At 38.4% G+C, this 17,425-nt stretch overlaps 3 protein-coding genes across 4 annotated transcripts; all 3 read left to right on the top strand.

The window, feature by feature from the left end:
- Nucleotides 1-441: 441 nt before the first annotated feature.
- On the top strand, nucleotides 442-2,285 carry LOC116268079 ((+)-borneol dehydrogenase 1-like). Its single transcript, XM_031649895.2, has 2 exons — nucleotides 442-535; nucleotides 1,398-2,285. The coding sequence occupies exons 1-2, from the start codon at nucleotides 501-503 to the stop codon at nucleotides 2,188-2,190; spliced, it is 828 nt and encodes a 275-aa protein (XP_031505755.1). The 5' UTR covers nucleotides 442-500; the 3' UTR covers nucleotides 2,191-2,285.
- Nucleotides 2,286-4,069: 1,784 nt separating this feature from the next.
- LOC116267798 (secoisolariciresinol dehydrogenase-like) lies at nucleotides 4,070-14,480 on the top strand. 2 transcript variants are annotated; one of them, XM_050075602.1, is made up of 2 exons: nucleotides 4,070-4,141; nucleotides 13,528-14,480. In XM_050075602.1, the coding sequence occupies exons 1-2, from the start codon at nucleotides 4,131-4,133 to the stop codon at nucleotides 14,315-14,317; spliced, it is 801 nt and encodes a 266-aa protein (XP_049931559.1). In that variant the 5' UTR covers nucleotides 4,070-4,130; the 3' UTR covers nucleotides 14,318-14,480. The 2 variants fall into 2 exon arrangements, with proteins under 2 accessions (XP_049931559.1, XP_031505570.1); XM_031649710.1 differs by lacking the exon at nucleotides 4,070-4,141 and adding an exon at nucleotides 12,416-12,487.
- Nucleotides 8,235-10,161, top strand: LOC116265738 ((+)-borneol dehydrogenase 1-like). Its single transcript, XM_031646586.2, has 2 exons — nucleotides 8,235-8,363; nucleotides 9,226-10,161. The coding sequence occupies exons 1-2, from the start codon at nucleotides 8,329-8,331 to the stop codon at nucleotides 10,016-10,018; spliced, it is 828 nt and encodes a 275-aa protein (XP_031502446.1). The 5' UTR covers nucleotides 8,235-8,328; the 3' UTR covers nucleotides 10,019-10,161.
- Nucleotides 14,481-17,425: the final 2,945 nt, after the last annotated feature.

The following is a 17,425-nucleotide window of genomic DNA, read 5'->3' as shown; positions in this document are numbered from 1 at the left end:
TTCCAACACGAGCTTTGCACGGCTTGACCTCATTCAGTTCAATAACATCAGGAAGCTAGCTAAGACTAACTTCAAATATGTCATACATATACACAGGTTTTAGCTTTACCAAGTTCCTAAAACCAAGTCTGGGCGCCTCCAAATTGGACTTCGGAGTCAGGTCTTCCCGTCTACTTATCGTGCTTCCCCTGAACTTCTCTTAGCCAGGAAAAATAAAAAGTTAGCTGAAACACTGATATAAAGCTAAAATAAATGCAGTCAAGTGCTTTATTTTTCGCAAGTTAAGGTCGGATCCTTCATGAAAATTTAAACTTGTAAACAGGGAATTAGAAAGAACAGTTCATTTTTTAATTGTCGGCGAATGATAGGATCAAATATGAAAATTTTCCACCAAGCGAAAGAAAGGTAAGCTAGGGACTCCTTCCTATATATGTACGCCAAGGAGCCCGCAACTCTCACATGCAACAAGGAGGAAGAGACGAAGGCACTTATCTATCAGAATGAACTGCTGCCAACTTCCTTCCATGGCTCAAAGGTAAGCTAATCTCACTAATCTCTCTCTTTTCTTTTCATCTTTGTTTGTTCTCTTTCGTGGGTGTTATGAAGCAGAGGCCTAAGTCAGAACAATAGTTGGCTTCTTGCTGTATCGAACTCGTAAAGCAATTGAGTGAAGTCGGATGCAGAGGCTTCATTTGGAAAGGTTTACGACTCCAATTGCTTAGTTTCTCTTTGAAGACACTTGGGAATTCAGATGGTTTATAAAGATCCCCAGAAGGAGCAGCGAGATTGAGAGAGATCTAGAGAACTTCAATGACATTACCAAACAGTATTATATATGTACTGAATATTTCCTTTTAGTGGAAACTTTACCTATAGCGTCATAAGTCCATTAGAGAAAAAGTCTGATGAAACTAACCCATTTTCTTGCACTGAACCGAGCCTTCCCAAGAACATATCGATGCTATTTGCTTTCATAATTTTTGCATAGTTGTGAACGTGTGAGAGAGAGACAAAGTCTCAAGTCTCTTCTTGAGTTATGGGGATGGGAATCCATGGTTGCAAGCAGAAGCAGGTGGGGTTTTTGGGGTATCGCTGTATGTTTTATGGAGCCCACTTTTTGAAAGTTTGATTCAGTGTTTATAGCTTTATATGTAATTGAAAATTTGTTAACCATATATATTTATTTTTAGTGTGTTATAAAAATATATTTTTTTGACTTCTCCCCTCGTTGCATGCCAAATAGCATATAGATATTCTTGACATTTCTTAATGAAAAACAAGTTTCATCACACGGCTTCTACAAGTAAAGATTCATGGCACCGTTGATTTCTCTATCTGACTCCCGTGAAGAACTTGTAGAAACAACATATGGCACGCATTTGACGTATGTATCTCAGGTTGAGGGGGAAAGTAGCTCTGATAACGGGCGCCGCAAGCGGGATGGCCGAGAGCACCGCCAAATTGTTCCACCGCCACGGTGCCAAGGTCATGATCCTGGACATCCAGGACGAACTGGGCCAAAAAGTTGCCGACGAAATTTCTCCCTCCGGCGAAGACGCCTCCTATTTCCACTGCGACGTAACAAACGAGGACGACGTCCGTTCCGCCGTCGACGCAGCCGTGGCCAAGTACGGGAAGGTTGACGTGATGTTCAACAACGCCGGAATTGCCGAGAAAGCTGCGCGGCTGGCTGACTTCCCGAAATCCGTCTTCCAGCGGGTCATGGACGTCAACGTGACGGGATGCTTCTTGGCAGCCAAGCATGCGGCGAGGGTGATGGTTCCTCAAAGGAAAGGCAGCATAATCTTCACGGCGAGCACGGCGTCAGTCGCCGGCGGCACTGCGCAGCATGGCTACACAGCTTCGAAGCACGCAGTGGTGGGGCTGACCAGGAACTTGGCGGCAGAGCTGGGCCAGTTCGGGATACGAGCCAACTGCATCTCACCTTACCTGGTGGCGACTCCATTTGCTGCAGCTGCAATGGAACTGAGCCTTGCCGATGTCGATGGGTTGGGGCAACGGATCTCCAATTTGAAGGGGGTGATCTTGAAGAAAGAGGAGGTTGCAGAGGCCGCGCTCTATTTGGCTAGCGATGAGTCCAAGTTCACCAGCGGACTCAACCTTGTTGTGGATGGAGGGGTCACAGTTACACTTGGAGAATTAAATGTCTACAAATTAGGTTTATATTGAAGGACATAAATTCTTGTTAATTTTCACACATTATTCATATGCAACCCTTGCATCTAAGATAATTTGGGACGTTTCCTTTTGTTGTGTTGTAAATTGATCAATGAAAAACGAGTATGAATTAGTTAAATGAGAAAACACATGTTGGTTGTTAGTTGTATAGCATTGATGTGCAATTGGTTTCAAACTTGTATCCTATTGTTTAAAGTTTTTTAGATCATTGGGTACCTCAGATCTGTGCATTTAAGATGACCTTGACTCTAAAATTGTGACCATAAATTGAGGATCTCATTTTTTTTTTTACAGAATGGTAAAATTTGATGTTTGTTTACCCTATTGATCCTATATAAAAGCCTTCGATTTGACTTCTAAGCAAACAGACTCCTAGTGTGCCCATATTTAATTGAAAAAAAAAATCCCAGGGGAATAAATCTTGTCACACTAAATTTAGATATACAACATCTATATAGTTCCATTTGTAGAAAAAGTTCAAAAAAAAAAAAAATCACCGGGCTGGCTCGGGAATCGCCCGAGCTGACTCGAATCGTTCAGAGACCAGGCCACGAGTCAGGAGTTGGGCAATCCAACACCATGATTAGAGAGAATGAACCCCGAATCGCCTAACTCGTTTGGGTCAGGCAAGTCGGATCTTACTCGTCCGAGTCGCGCACACCATGACTTATGTGATGTTTTTTCTGAAAAATTTTGCTTTATCGTAGTAGAATTTAAGTGAACCGGTTCTTTCAAACAGCCTGTACTAAAAGCGAATAGTTTCTTTTTCGCAACCGTTGAAAACTGAGGCTTTAGTTTTTGTTTGCATTAGGAATTGAAAGATAATCCCATAAATGGAAAACATGAAATTGTTCTTTATGCATTGTCTATGTATGTAAGTGTACAATGACTAAAATACATCTATTAAAGTGGAAAAAGACAACCTTTTGAAGGGATAAAATGAAAATTATCATAATATTAAAAACTAAAATGTATATTTCATTAAAAAAAAGTTCTAAAATATCACAGCTTCTTTCTTTCTTTTCCTTGGTGCATATTTGTTGTGTGCACAAAACTCAGTTTGATTTATGTGGTGATAGTCGAAACTCTTTTCCATGGTCCATCAAAGGTCACACACTCTTTGATTCTCATTTAAGGCATGGCATGGCTTCGGAATTTAGGGGGCGACCCGTTCCCCTCAATACCAAGCAAATTTTAAAAAATTTCACTTGTATTATATAATGATTTTGAAGAAAATATTTTAATTCTACCTTTGTCTTTGATGACTTTTCTAAGAAAAGGTTTGCTTCATGTGATGCAAAGAATTTTCCATCTTTTACAAGTTTATTTGCCTGTGTTCTACAGTTCACTGCCTTTTCTTAGTGACATTAATTTGATTTGGAGTCTGGTTTTTGCAGATTTTCCGATTAAAAAAGAAGCCCGTATGGGAGAAAGCGGTGGCCCATGGGTTCAAAACTTGTGAACTAAAAAAAAAAAAGAAGAGAGAATTTCATTCCTCTGTGCCTACATTTCAAGAAAAGAAACCACTGTTTACAGTTTTCTTGATGAGCGCATTTCTTTATAAACATTTACCAAATAAAGGCTGAAGTGGACTTAAATTAACTTGAAAAACAACAAGCAAAAACATTGCTTACATTGCATTTTTCAGCAAACTTTTCTGTTTCTCAAGTTAAAATATGATGGCTTTGGGCATTTGAATAATTGAATCTGATAGCTTTTAAAAAAGTGAAGACTTTTATAGGGAATCAGGAAGCAGTCATTTTTTTAAATTATAGGCCAAATACGAAATTTTTATAAAACTGGGGCTTTTGTAGAAACTCCCTCCTATATCTATAGGCGTGCCAAGGAGACCTCAGCTCACTCACAAACAGCAAGGAAGCAAGAAAGGAAGGCTCTCATCGATTGCAAACAGCAGCAGCCGACCTTCTTCCATGGCTCAAAGGTACACAAACTTCTCTTTTATTTTGGTGTTTTATTGGGTGTGACAAAGCTAGAGAGGCTAAGGAGAGATCTATGGTTGGTTTCTTGAAGTGTCAGATACTGTAAACTAAATGAGTGATGTCGGATGCAGAGGCTGCCAATCGAAAGATCTATTCTTCCAGTTGCTTACTTAGTTTGCTGTTTTAAGCCTCTTGATAATTGAGATGGTATTAGAAGATCGTCGGCAGATGCTTTGTCAATGTCTGTGGCTTGTGTGAGGTCCATTAGTTTTTGTTTGATCTTCCATCTGTGGCTTGTCTTCTTGTGTGCCAGACATCAGAGAGACAGATAGAGAGGAAGACTCGACGCAATGATATTGTAAATCTTACGAACTCGTCATAAGAGAAATTTGCCAAGAAAACATACAGAAGTAGAAATGAAGTTAAACCGAGGTAGACACTAATTCTTGAGGGATCATTTCCTTTTCGTGTGCCCTCCATTTAGATCTTTCCTTTCCAATGGATAGCGCTGAGGGAGACCCTCTATTGTTAGGAAAGAATGACAGAAGACAGCTCCTAGTTAACATTCTGCACCATCAACATATTGAATATTAGTCATATATAAATACACACACATATATATATAATGCATGGATTTTAGCTTATATCAAGTTTGAAGTTTTGCCGTATGAAAAATGTCACTCAAAAATAAGGTTACAGCAGGGTTGGTGTCACATATATATATATATATATATATATATATATATATATATATATATATATATATATATATATATATATATATATCCACTCTTATGCAATTGGTCTCAAATTTGGACTCCATTTTTTTTAAATGTTGAGTTAAATAAAACAATGGTAAAACACCCAGGCCATGAAATCAAGCTCTTTAGGTCACTTGTGTACGCAATAAGTCACTTGTATAGATAATGAGTGAATGCTGGAGGGTGGATCATATTACTAATATGCATATTTATTTTAATGCTCTTACATTGCACATGCATAGTGAATATTCATAATCATGTCGTTATCTCACACTCATTATCTCATACCCTCATCATTATCTCATACCCTCATCATTATCTCATACTTATTATCTGATACCTTTATCATTATCTCATACACAAATCCTTACCTTTTTTTTGTTTTTTTTTTTGTCCCTACAAAAAATTTTCTTTTTCAAAATTTCGTACATGTTGGTGGCATGTATAACCAGCTTCACAAGGTCATACCTTTATACCTCCAAGGTTTTGGCTTGTTTTGAAACTTGCTATATATTCTTTAACTTGGGTGTTACGTTTGCCACCATTTGAAGCACAGCGGATAACACATCAAAGTATTACAAGAACCACTAGATTTGATCTTTTATCGGATCAGCATACCATCAAATAATATAAGTGCGAGTCAAGTTGGGCCAACATAATATTTGGCGATGATATGTAATAGAGTTTATCTTTTATCGGAGGCTCGGTTGAATTTGGCTACGAAGTCAAACCGAATCTGATAAGAAAAGATGAGGATTCATTGGACATATATATTGGGATCCACCAGATGGAGGTTGTACTGAAACCAAACACCCGCCTGTGATCCATGGAGCTATTTGAATACTTTTAAATTTTGGATAAGGGAAAAGTGAACATCTCATAAGCTACCAAAAAATACGGCGTCTTTATTTGGCAACTTGTTAAGAAAAATCCATCATTGTCACAAAATTTCAAAACATCAACATCATTTTTGAAAATTTATTTCAGAAGTGTGCGTCTTTGAACATGATTTGTTTTTAGAAATAAAAAGTTTGGGTAGGTAGAAAATAATCTATAGATGCCCTTTAAGCGTCAACTATTTAGGTTGATTTGACTTACTAGTTAACCATCTAAGTATGATTCCGTACGGGATTTGGCCTCATCTCTCTCTCTCTCTCTTTTTTTTTTAAATTAACATATAAAATTTAAAAAATTTCATTTGTTTTATATAAAAATTTTGAAAAATGATAATTAGACACTAGTCAAAATTTATAAACTTTAATTCAGTCTCTCTTATGAAAAATTTCTGACTCTGCCCTTTCTCTGCTTAACAAGATTTTATAACATTTCAAACCCTTGAATATGGTAAAAAAAAAAATTAAAAATGTGGAGATTAAGAAAACTAACACTTCAAATGGAAAAAAAACCCAAGAGAATGAAAACACATTAAATTTACATACATGACATCTATATATGGTAAACAAAAAATTAAAATTGTGGAGATTAAGAAAACTAACACTTCAAATGGAAAAAAAAACCCAAGAGAATGAAAACACATTAAATTTACATACATGACATCTATATAGTTACATTTAGTAAAAAAAATAAAAAATAAAAAGGTTGTCCATATGAGTGGCAGAGAGAGGAATTTTGGGATGGTGGGCACTAATTAAAAGACATTCACGCTCTAAGGGGGGGCCATTATATAAAAATAAACAAATAATTTAAAGCACCATTATGAAAATAAAGAATTTTTGTGGTGCTGGTCGAACCTTTCTATAGGTTTTTTGCTCTCCCACCATCGGGAAAAGTCCACGCACTCACTATTTTCTCCAAGGCTTCGTTTTCATCTTTTATGACTTTCTTTGCGCGGCATCCCATCTGAATTCCATGAGCAATGGACGGCAGGCAGACTTGATTTTGAGATGCAAAGAATTTTTCAGATGAAATAAAGTTATATATTAACAAGAGATATCTAACAGCAAGGCCATGAAAGTTTGAAGTGGCGATCAGGGGCGGTATGCCTATAAGCTTGTGAGGGCAATTGCCCACACAGTGCCACAAAAGGTCATTATATATATATATATATGTATGTATCTAGAATTTGCTTATTTTTCTGTTGGTGCCCCTCAATTATTTCGTTTTGATTTTGAAGAGTCAGATATCTTTTGAATTCAAAAATTTTTAGGCACTACCAAGTCAAGTGGCTAGTTGTCCACGCAGACCTAGCTATCATTTATGAGGGCAACTTATATGTCAGATATAGGCATCGAAATTTCAATGTTAAGAATGACTTTGTCATATATTCTCATATTGATAGTATGTACTCGTATCAATATTCATGTGACTTAGCTGCGATTTCTTTAATTATAAAGGGGCTATAACCATATGAATGACAAATGAAATATAAGGTCAAGTCAAGCATGGTTAAATAAATGAGCCTTCCAATCAAGCAGCGTAGAAAGCAAGATATGTCCACACACAAACACAGTATCAAAGGTATAAATATGCACCTGTTGAGCATAGCTTATCCAATTTCGAGAACATGCTTCCAATTGCTCTTATATCCTTCATGTGAAATATACTACCCAAATAATCCTTTGAAATTCACCATGCTCTCACAAGATATTGCAATAACAAGATCATCGACATATACTAGCTTGGAAGCCATGCACATTCCAAGAGAACATGAGAGAAATTTGAGCACCAATACAAGAAGTAACTAAGCTTGCAAACTCGAGGAGTCATGTTATATAGAACTTCATGAAGATTTCTATGCAAAAATGCAGTATGTACATTCATCTTCCGTAAGAAGCAATTCTTCTTAGCAAAAAGTCAAATGAAAATTTAATGCCTCCGTTTGAAAACCAGTCAAAATTTGACACTGTCAATAGGCTTTTGCCTCTTCGAAAGGTCATTCAAAGTACAGGTATCATTTTTTCTTACCTTTTTTCCAACACGAGCTTTCAGGGTTGACCTCATTCAGTTCAATAACATCAGGAAGCTAGCTAAGACTAACTTCAAATTTGTCATACATATACACCGGTTTTAGATTATACTAAGTTCCTAAAACCAAGTCTTGCGCCTCCAAATTGGACTTCGGAGTCAGGTCTTCCCGTCTACTTATCGTGCTTCCCCTGAACTTCTCTTAGCCAGGAAAAATAAGAAAGTTAGCTGAAACACTGATATAAAGCTAAAATAAATGCAGTCAAGTGCTTTATGTTTCGCAAGTTAAGGTCAGATCCTTCATGAAAATTTAAACTTGTAACAGGGAATTAGAAAGAACAGTTCATTTTTTAATGGTCGGCAAATGATAAGATCAAATATGAAAATTTTCCACCAAGCGAAAGAAAGGTAAGCTAGGGACTTCTTCCTATATATGTAGGCCAAGGAGCCCGCAACTCTCACATGCAACAAGGAGGAAGCGACGAAGGCACTCATCTATCAGAATGAGCTGCTGCCAACTTCCTTCCATGGCTCAAAGGTAAACTAATCCCTCTCTTTTCTTTTCATCTTTGTTTGTTCTCTTTCGTGGGTGTTATGAAGCAGAGGCCTAAGTCAGAACAATAGTTGGCTTCTTGCTGTATCGAACTCGTAAAGCAATTGAGTGAAGTCGGATGCAGAGGCTTCATTTGGAAAGGTTTACGACTCCAATTGCTTAGTTTCTCTTTGAAGACACTTGGGAATTCAGATGGTTTATAAAGATCCCCAGAAGGAGCAGCGAGATTGAGAGAGATCTAGAGAACTTCAATGACATTACCAAACAGTATTATATATGTACTGAATATTTCCTTTTAGTGGAAACTTTACCTATAGCGTCATAAGTCCATTAGAGAAAAAGTCTGATGAAACTAACCCATTTTCTTGCACTGAACCGAGCCTTCCCAAGAACATATCGATGTCTCTATTTGCTTTCATAGTTTTTGCATAGTTGTGAACGTGTGAGAGAGAGACAAAGTCTCAAGTCTCTTCTTGAGTTATGGGGATGGGAATCCATGGTTGCAAGCAGAAGCAGGTGCGGTTTTCAGGGTATCGCTGTATGTTTTATGGAGCCCATTTTTGAAAGTTTGATTCAGTGTTTAAACTTTATAGCTTTATATGTAATTGAAAATTTGTTAACCATATATATTTATTTTTAGTGTGTTATAAAAATATATTTTTTTGACTTCTCCCCTCGTTGCATGCCAAATAGCATATAGATATTCTTGACATTTCTTAATGAAAAACAAGTTTCATCACACGGCTTCTACAAGTAAAGATTCATGGCACCGTTGATTTCTCTATCTGACTCCCGTGAAGAACTTGTAGAAACAACATATGGCACGCATTTGACGTATGTATCTCAGGTTGAGGGGGAAAGTAGCTCTGATAACGGGCGCCGCAAGCGGGATGGCCGAGAGCACCGCCAAATTGTTCCACCGTCACGGGGCCAAGGTCATGATCCTGGACATCCAGGACGAACTGGGCCAAAAAGTTGCCGACGAAATTTCTCCCTCCGGCGAAGACGCCTCCTATTTCCACTGCGACGTAACAAACGAGGACGACGTCCGTTCCGCCGTCGACGCAGCCGTGGCCAAGTACGGGAAGGTTGACGTGATGTTCAACAACGCCGGAATTGTCGAGAAAGCTGCGCGGCTGGCTGACTTCCCGAAATCCGTCTTCCAGCGGGTCATGGACGTCAACGTGACGGGATGCTTCTTGGCAGCCAAGCATGCGGCGAGGGTGATGATTCCTCAAAGGAAAGGCAGCATAATCTTCACGGCGAGCATGGCGTCAGTCGTCGGCGGCACTGCCCAGCATGGCTACACAGCTTCGAAGCACGCAGTGGTGGGGCTGACCAGGAACTTGGCGGCAGAGCTGGGCCAGTTCGGGATACGAGCCAACTGCATCTCACCTTACCTGGTGGCGACTCCATTTGCTGCAGCTGCAAAAGAACTGAGCCTTGCCGATGTCGATGGGCTGGGGCAACGGAACTCCAATTTGAAGGGGGTGACCTTGAAGAAAGAGGAGATTGCAGAGGCCGCGCTCTATCTGGCTAGCGATGAGTCCAAGTTCACCAGCGGACTCAACCTTGTTGTGGATGGAGGGATCACAGTTACACTTGGAGAATTAAATGTCTACAAATTAGGTTTATATTGAAGGACAGAAATTCTTGTTAATTTTCACACATTATTCATATGCAAGTGTTGCTTCTAAGATAATTTGGGACGTTTCCTTTTGTTGTGTTGTAGATTGATCAATGAAAAACGAGTAAGAATTAGTTAAATGAGAAAACACATGTTGGTTGTTAGTTGTATAGCATTGATGTGCAATTGGTTTCAAACTTGTATCCTATTGTTTAAAGTTTTTTAGATCATTGGGTACCTCAGATCTGTGCATTTAAGATGACCTTGACTCTAAAATTGTGACCATAAATTGAGGATCTCAATTTCTTTTTTTTTTTTACAGAATGGTAAAATTTGATGTATGTTTACACTATTGATCCTATGTAAAAGCCTTCGATTTGACTTCTAAGCAAACACACTCCTAGTGTGCCCATATTTTACAGTCTTATCACTTCACATGTTTTAATAGATTCTTTTTGGAAATAAAAATTTGGAATGGTAGAAAATTATCTACAAATGCTCCTCAAATGTCAATGGTTTAGGTTGATTTAACTTATTAATTGTCCATATAAGTATGATGCTGGGATACCTAACATCAACACAAGATTTTATAACATTTCAAACTCTGGAGAATGATAAAAAAATATTAAAATTTGGTGACTAAGAAAACTACACTTATAATTGGAAAAAAAAAAATCCCAGGGGAATAAATCTTGTCACACTAAATTTAGATATACAACGTCTATACAGTTCCATTTATAGAAAAAGTTCCAAAAAAAAAAAAAATCACCGGGCTGGCTCGGGAATCGCCCGAGCTGACTCGAATCATTCAAAAACCAGGCCACGAGTCCGGAGTTGGGCAATCCAACACCATGATTAGAGAAAATGAACCCTGAATCGCCTACCTCGTTGGGTCAGACAAGTCGGATCTTACTCGTCGGAGTTGCGCACACCATGATTTATGTGATATTTTTTCCAAAAAAGTTGATTTATTGTAGTAGAATTTAAGTAGGCCTGGGCCACGGCCGAGTATCCATCAAGTACCCGGTACTGGCCCGGGCCCCATGTTGCTGTTCGGGTTGACTCGAGTTGGTTTATAATAATTTAAAAAAATATTTTTTTATTATTTTTAAATTTAATAATATGTATTTATTTATATTATAAAAATTTATTTTATAACTTAAAAATATTTTTTTTATTATCAAAAGGATTGAGCCTAGGCCCGACGGGCCGACACGGGCGGGCTCGACGCCCAGTCGCCCACCCTTAAATTTAAGTGAACCGGTTCTTTCAAACAGCCTGTACTAAAAGCGAATAGTTTCTTTTTCGCAACCGTTGAAAACTGAGGCTTTAGTTTTTGTTTGCATTAGGAATTGAAAGATAATCCCATAAATGGAAAACATGAAATTGTTCTTTATGCATTGTCTATGTATTATGTAAGTGTACAATGACTAAAATACATCTATTAAAGTGGAAAAAGACAACCTTTTGAAGGGATAAAATGAAAATTATCATAATATTAAAAACTAAAATGTATATTTCATTAAAAAAAAGTTCTAAAATATCACAGCTTCTTTCTTTCTTTTCCTTGGTGCATATTTGTTGTGTGCACAAAACTCAGTTTGATTTATGTGGTGATAGTCGAAACTCTTTTCCATGGTCCATCAAAGGTCACACACTCTTTGATTCTCATTTAAGGCATGGCATGGCTTCGGAATTTAGGGGGCGACCCGTTCCCCTCAATACCAAGCAAATTTTAAAAATTTCACTTGTATTATATAATGATTTTGAAGAAAATTTTTTAATTCTACCTTTGTCTTTGATGACTTTTCTAAGAAAAGGTTTGCTTCATGTGATGCAAAGAATTTTCCATCTTTTACAAGTTTATTTGCCTGTGTTCTACAGTTCACTGCCTTTTCTTAGTGACATTAATTTGATTTGGAGTCTGGTTTTTGCAGATTTTCCGATTAAAAAAGAAGCCCGTATGGGAGAAAGCGGTGGCCCATGGGTTCAAAACTTGTGAACTAAAAAAAAAAAAGAAGAGAGAATTTCATTCCTCTGTGCCTACATTTCAAGAAAAGAAACCACTGTTTACAGTTTTCTTGATGAGCGCATTTCTTTATAAACATTTACCAAATAAAGGCTGAAGTGGACTTAAATTAACTTGAAAAACAACAAGCAAAAACATTGCTTACATTGCATTTTTCAGCAAACTTTTCTGTTTCTCAAGTTAAAATATGATGGCTTTGGGCATTTGAATAATTGAATCTGATAGCTTTTAAAAAAGTGAAGACTTTTATAGGGAATCAGGAAGCAGTCATTTTTTTAAATTATAGGCCAAATACGAAATTTTTATAAAACTGGGGCTTTTGTAGAAACTCCCTCCTATATCTATAGGCGTGCCAAGGGGACCTCAGCTCACTCACAAACAGCAAGGAAGCAAGAAAGGAAGGCTCTCATCGATTGCAAACAGCAGCAGCCGACCTTCTTCCATGGCTCAAAGGTACACAAACTTCTCTTTTATTTTGGTTTTATTGGGTGTGACAAAGCTAGAGAGGCTAAGGAGAGATCTATGGTTGGTTTCTTGAAGTGTCAGATACTGTAAACTAAATGAGTGATGTCGGATGCAGAGGCTGCCAATCGAAAGATCTATTCTTCCAGTTGCTTACTTAGTTTGCTGTTTTAAGCCTCTTGATAATTGAGATGGTATTAGAAGATCGTCGGCAGATGCTTTGTCAATGTCTGTGGCTTGTGTGAGGTCCATTAGTTTTTGTTTGATCTTCCATCTGTGGCTTGTCTTCTTGTGTGCCAGACATCAGAGAGACAGATAGAGAGGAAGACTCGACGCAATGATATTCTAAATCTTACGAACTCGTCATAAGAGAAATTTGCCAAGAAAACATACAGAAGTAGAAATGAAGTTAAACCGAGGTAGACACTAATTCTTGAGGGATCATTTCCTTTTCGTGTGCCCTCCATTTAGATCTTTCCTTTCCAATGGATAGCGCTGAGGGAGACCCTCTATTGTTAGGAAAGAATGACAGAAGACAGCTCCTAGTTAACATTCTGCACCATCAACATATTGAATATTAGTCATATATGTAAACACGAAACAGCTATCACTTCTTCTTCTCCTTCTTCTTCTTCTTGAGAATTGTTGGTCGCTTTATTAGGTCACGGGCAGTGGAAGCCTGCGGTATTAGAGTTTCCAAATGGCATCACTTAAAGTAACTGAATCTTCCAAGTAAACTAATAGTTGAGCATTACAGTATTCCAAGTCGCGTCAATTAAAATAGACGAGACAAGTTAATTGATCTTCACGTGATAGGCATAGACGCCATTCTTTTTAAATTGTTATGGGTCCAACCACAGTAATAATTTTCTGCAAAGTGTTAGTGAAAAAAACAAGTTTCCTGACATGATTTATCGAAGAGAGAGATACATTGCATCACCAATAATTGACTCAACTGAAGAACTTGTATGATCAATTTTATCTGTATTAGAAACAATTTATATGGCTTGCATTTGACATATGTTAAGCAGGTTGAGAGGGAAAGTAGCTCTGATAACGGGCGCCGCAAGTGGGATAGGCGAGAGCACTGCCAAATTGTTCCATCGCCATGGTGCCAAGGTCATGATCCTGGACATCCAGGACGAATTGGCCGAAAAGGTTGCCCGGGAAATTTCCTCCTCCGGCGACGACGCCTCCTACGTCCACTGCGACGTGACCAACGAGGACGATGTCCGTTCCGCCGTCGACAGAGCCGTGGCCAAGTACGGCAAGATCGATGTGATGTTCGGCAACGCCGGCATTCTCGAGAAATCGACGCGGATAGCCGACTTCCCGATATCCGACTTCCAGAAGGTCATCAACGTCAACCTTACGGGATGCTTCTTGGCAGCCAAGCACGCGGCGAGGGTGATGATTCCCCAGAGGAAAGGCAGCATAATCTTCACAGCGAGCGTAGCCTCGGTCATGGGTGGCGCCGCCAATTATGCCTACACAGCTTCGAAGCACGCGGTGGTGGGGCTGACCAGGAACTTGGCGGCAGAGCTTGGGCAGTTCGGCATAAGAGCCAACTGCATCTCACCTTCCTTGGTGCCGACTCCGCTGTCCTCCGGCTTACTGGGCTTGAGCGACGCCGATCTCGAGGAGGTTGGGCATCAGAACTCCCCTTTGAAGGGGGTGACCTTGAAAGCAGAGGACATTGCAGAGGCCGCTCTCCATTTAGCTAGCGACGAGTCGAAGTTCACCAGCGGACTCAACCTTGTCGTGGACGGGGGATTTACAGTCACAGATCGAGAAATAAACGTCTTCAAAGGTTTATATTGAGAGGGGAGGAGCAAAATTCTTGTTTCCACATGTTGCTCACATATAAAATTGTTGCTTCTCAGTTCATCAGGACTCCCTAGTTCCTTCTGCTGTGTTTGTAATTCATCAATGAAAACCTTTGAACCTTGAAGATCCAGTGAAATGGAAGAACATATGTCGGATAACAGGTCTAGATAGCACTGTAAATGCATTCATATGTAATTGGGATCAGATCTTGACCCCATTTTCAAAATTGCTGTTAGAATCGACTGGCATAACATTTGACATTTATAAGTAATCAGATTGGAATCCTAAAAAGATATAGGACTTGAACGGATCTGTTATGAAGTTAACTACAGAATCTGAATCCGTTTAGCAATTGGATCCATAGTTCGTTACCAAATTCAGCTAAATGAATTTGGAATCAAAATTGGTAAATCAAAAACACATTTTATCTAGTTACATTCCTAAACATTGTTATAAGCAAGCCCGAAAAAGAACTGACATGACCAAGATGAGAATTGAGGCAGGGCTTTATTGTCACGATCTTCCAATGTCAGGTAAGATCAATTGCACTAATTAATTTGTCCGGTGCTGAGGAGGTTTTGGGTTGTAATTCTCTGGCTCACTTATAAATCATACTTCAATTATCACAAAGCCCTGTACATGAAAGCACAGGCCCTTCTATTTGCCAAAATATTTTAAATGCATTCATATGCTTGGTTTGCTTTCTTTTATTGTGTCTTAGAGACAGAGTTGAATCCACTGGCTTGTATTTTCTACACCACTTGTGCACTTAAAAAGCTTTAAATTTGGGGAAGAAAGTGGCAGCCTATTGAATTTGAATCATGGTTTACTCCATTTGTATATGGATGCAAAATGGGTTGGATTTGAAAAAGTACAATTTTATTGGAAGTCCCCATGACAATTCAGTGTAATGAAAAAATAACAAAATCTTCAATGCAGATGCTACTGTTTTGCTAAATCTGGTTTTTTTTTTAATCCCCGTTTTGATACACTAAAATACTTTAAAAACCTGATTTTAGAGGCAAAAATCAAAACCTAAAGGTGTCGTTCAAATCAAGCTGATAAATAAGTGTTCAATTTTGATGGACCACTTTCTTCTTGGCCGGGCAAAGATATTTTTGTTTTATAAGGGGCACTTTTTTGTTATTTTATATATCAAATGTTGATGTTTTCTGTCAATAGGCAGCTATTTCTAAATTTCTTTGGAACACTTTTTTTTTTCACTTTTAAAAGCTGACCGGTCATGTGTTATTGGTTCAAACAAAATTAAATGCCTTTTGTAGTTCTTTTTAAAAAATCATACTTCCAAAAATAAAAGCGTGAAAGCCTGCTGACGCAGGATGGAATCTAGAGGGAATCAATTTTTCTTACTTCTAGTCTTGTTCATTTTTTTTTTCCTTTAGGAAAAAATTAGATCCACATACAACATCTGATTTTAATCCATATAAAGGCTGTTAGGGTTCCTTTGGAATCTAGTTTTTAGTCCTATCAGATGTTCCCTTAATTTTACATTTTTTTTAGGTGAATGAGAGGAGAAATTCAAGCCCAAGTGAGAGCGAAAACACACCTTTCCTCCCAAAGTTTAGGGCTATGTCGACGCTTGGTGAAATGACTATATATCTTCCCACTCAACATACCTGTATAAGTGAAGCTGGTTATATGCACACCCCATATGCACAAAAGTTTGTAATAACCAAAATAATTAAAAAGAGAGCTCCCTATAATGACAAAAAAAAAAGGTAATGAAAAAATTAATAGTAAACAAAATATTTCTTTTTGAAAAATCTTCAAAATACGTCGACTGCCCCCTTCTTTTTTTGGTGCATACGATAATGAATGCAACTCGAACTCATCCATAACTCCTCCTATGAAAAATAAAACATTTCATACAGTCTAGGTGGTTAGCATGATCTATTGTATAATCAGCTAAGACCAGTGGGTCTACAATGAGAAGTTGAATAAAATCACTAATTAAGGGACAGTTTCATTGAATTAAATGACAAAAGCATGATGACTTAGAAACGATTCATTTGAGTTGTTAAGATCTTTTAATGAAAACATTTACGACTTGGTAGGAGCAAGGACATAAAGTCGACAAGCCACAAGTTTGAGTGCATAGCTGAACTGTGTTTTCGCCCATACATTGCTCAACTGACTGTAGCTCTGCTCCAGGTTCTTCTGTTCTTGTAGCCTCTGTGTTATCTCTTGTGGGTTGTGTTCTACTTTCTTCTTCTTGTATTGGTAAAAGAATGGTAGTGTGCATCTTTTACACAAAGATGTTGATCTATTTCTCTTTGATGTATGGTGTATCTTTTAAAAATTTTACATCTCTTGAGTAGTATACTTCAGTTGTGCAGGTTTTGTTGATTTCTGGTTCCATTGACTTGAGAAGTCATGACATGATTATTGGGTCATTGGCTTCCCTCCCGTCGTAGTTAGGGTCTTCTCTTGGTGGGGGCATGATCTTGCCGTTCACATACCCTAACCTTGATTTTCTGCACAGGTGCAAGCTAGCCGGCTTATCCCACACATTACAGTTTTCTCCATCTAAGGGCATCGTTGCGATCTTCAGTGAAGGATCAGGTTCCTTCACGATGGAGTTTAGCTGGCTCGCATTACATAATTTTCAGTTACTATTGCAACAACTACACCTACTACTCTGGTTATATTAATATTATAGAGCAAAGATAGGACAATACAAAAATTTTATAAAAATGGGCCGAAGACCTCAGCTCACTCACAAACAGCAAGGAAGCAGAAAGGAAGGCTCTGATCGATCGGAATCAGCAGCCGCCGACCTTCTTCAATGGCTCAAAGGTACACTAACTTCTCTTTTGTTTTTGGTTTTATTGGGTGTGACAAAGCTAGCGAGGTTAAGGAGAGATCTATGGATAGTTTCTTAAAGTATCAGACGTTGTAAACTGAATGAGTGAAGTCGGATGCAAAGCTGCCAATCGAAAGATTTACTGTTCCGGTTGCTTACTCAGTTTGCTGTTTTAAGACTCATGAGAATTGAGATGGTATTAGAAGATCGTCGGCAGATGCTTTGTCAATGCCTGTGGCTTGTGTGAGGTCCATTAGTTTTTGTTTGATCTTCCATCT

This window comes from Nymphaea colorata, chromosome 1 (assembly GCF_008831285.2).
Source record: "Nymphaea colorata isolate Beijing-Zhang1983 chromosome 1, ASM883128v2, whole genome shotgun sequence".
NCBI lineage: Eukaryota > Viridiplantae > Streptophyta > Magnoliopsida > Nymphaeales > Nymphaeaceae > Nymphaea > Nymphaea colorata.
Note: the sequence above shows the minus strand (reverse complement) of the source record. Positions and strands in the feature narration are given on the sequence as shown.

Coding starts and splice junctions, on each gene's coding strand:
- LOC116268079 (XM_031649895.2), top strand. CDS start 501: ATGAACTGCTGCCAACTTCCTTCCATGGCTCAAAG. Junction 536..1,397: donor CTTCCTTCCATGGCTCAAAG/GTAAGCTAATCT, acceptor TATGTATCTCAG/GTTGAGGGGGAAAGTAGCTC.
- LOC116265738 (XM_031646586.2), top strand. CDS start 8,329: ATGAGCTGCTGCCAACTTCCTTCCATGGCTCAAAG. Junction 8,364..9,225: donor CTTCCTTCCATGGCTCAAAG/GTAAACTAATCC, acceptor TATGTATCTCAG/GTTGAGGGGGAAAGTAGCTC.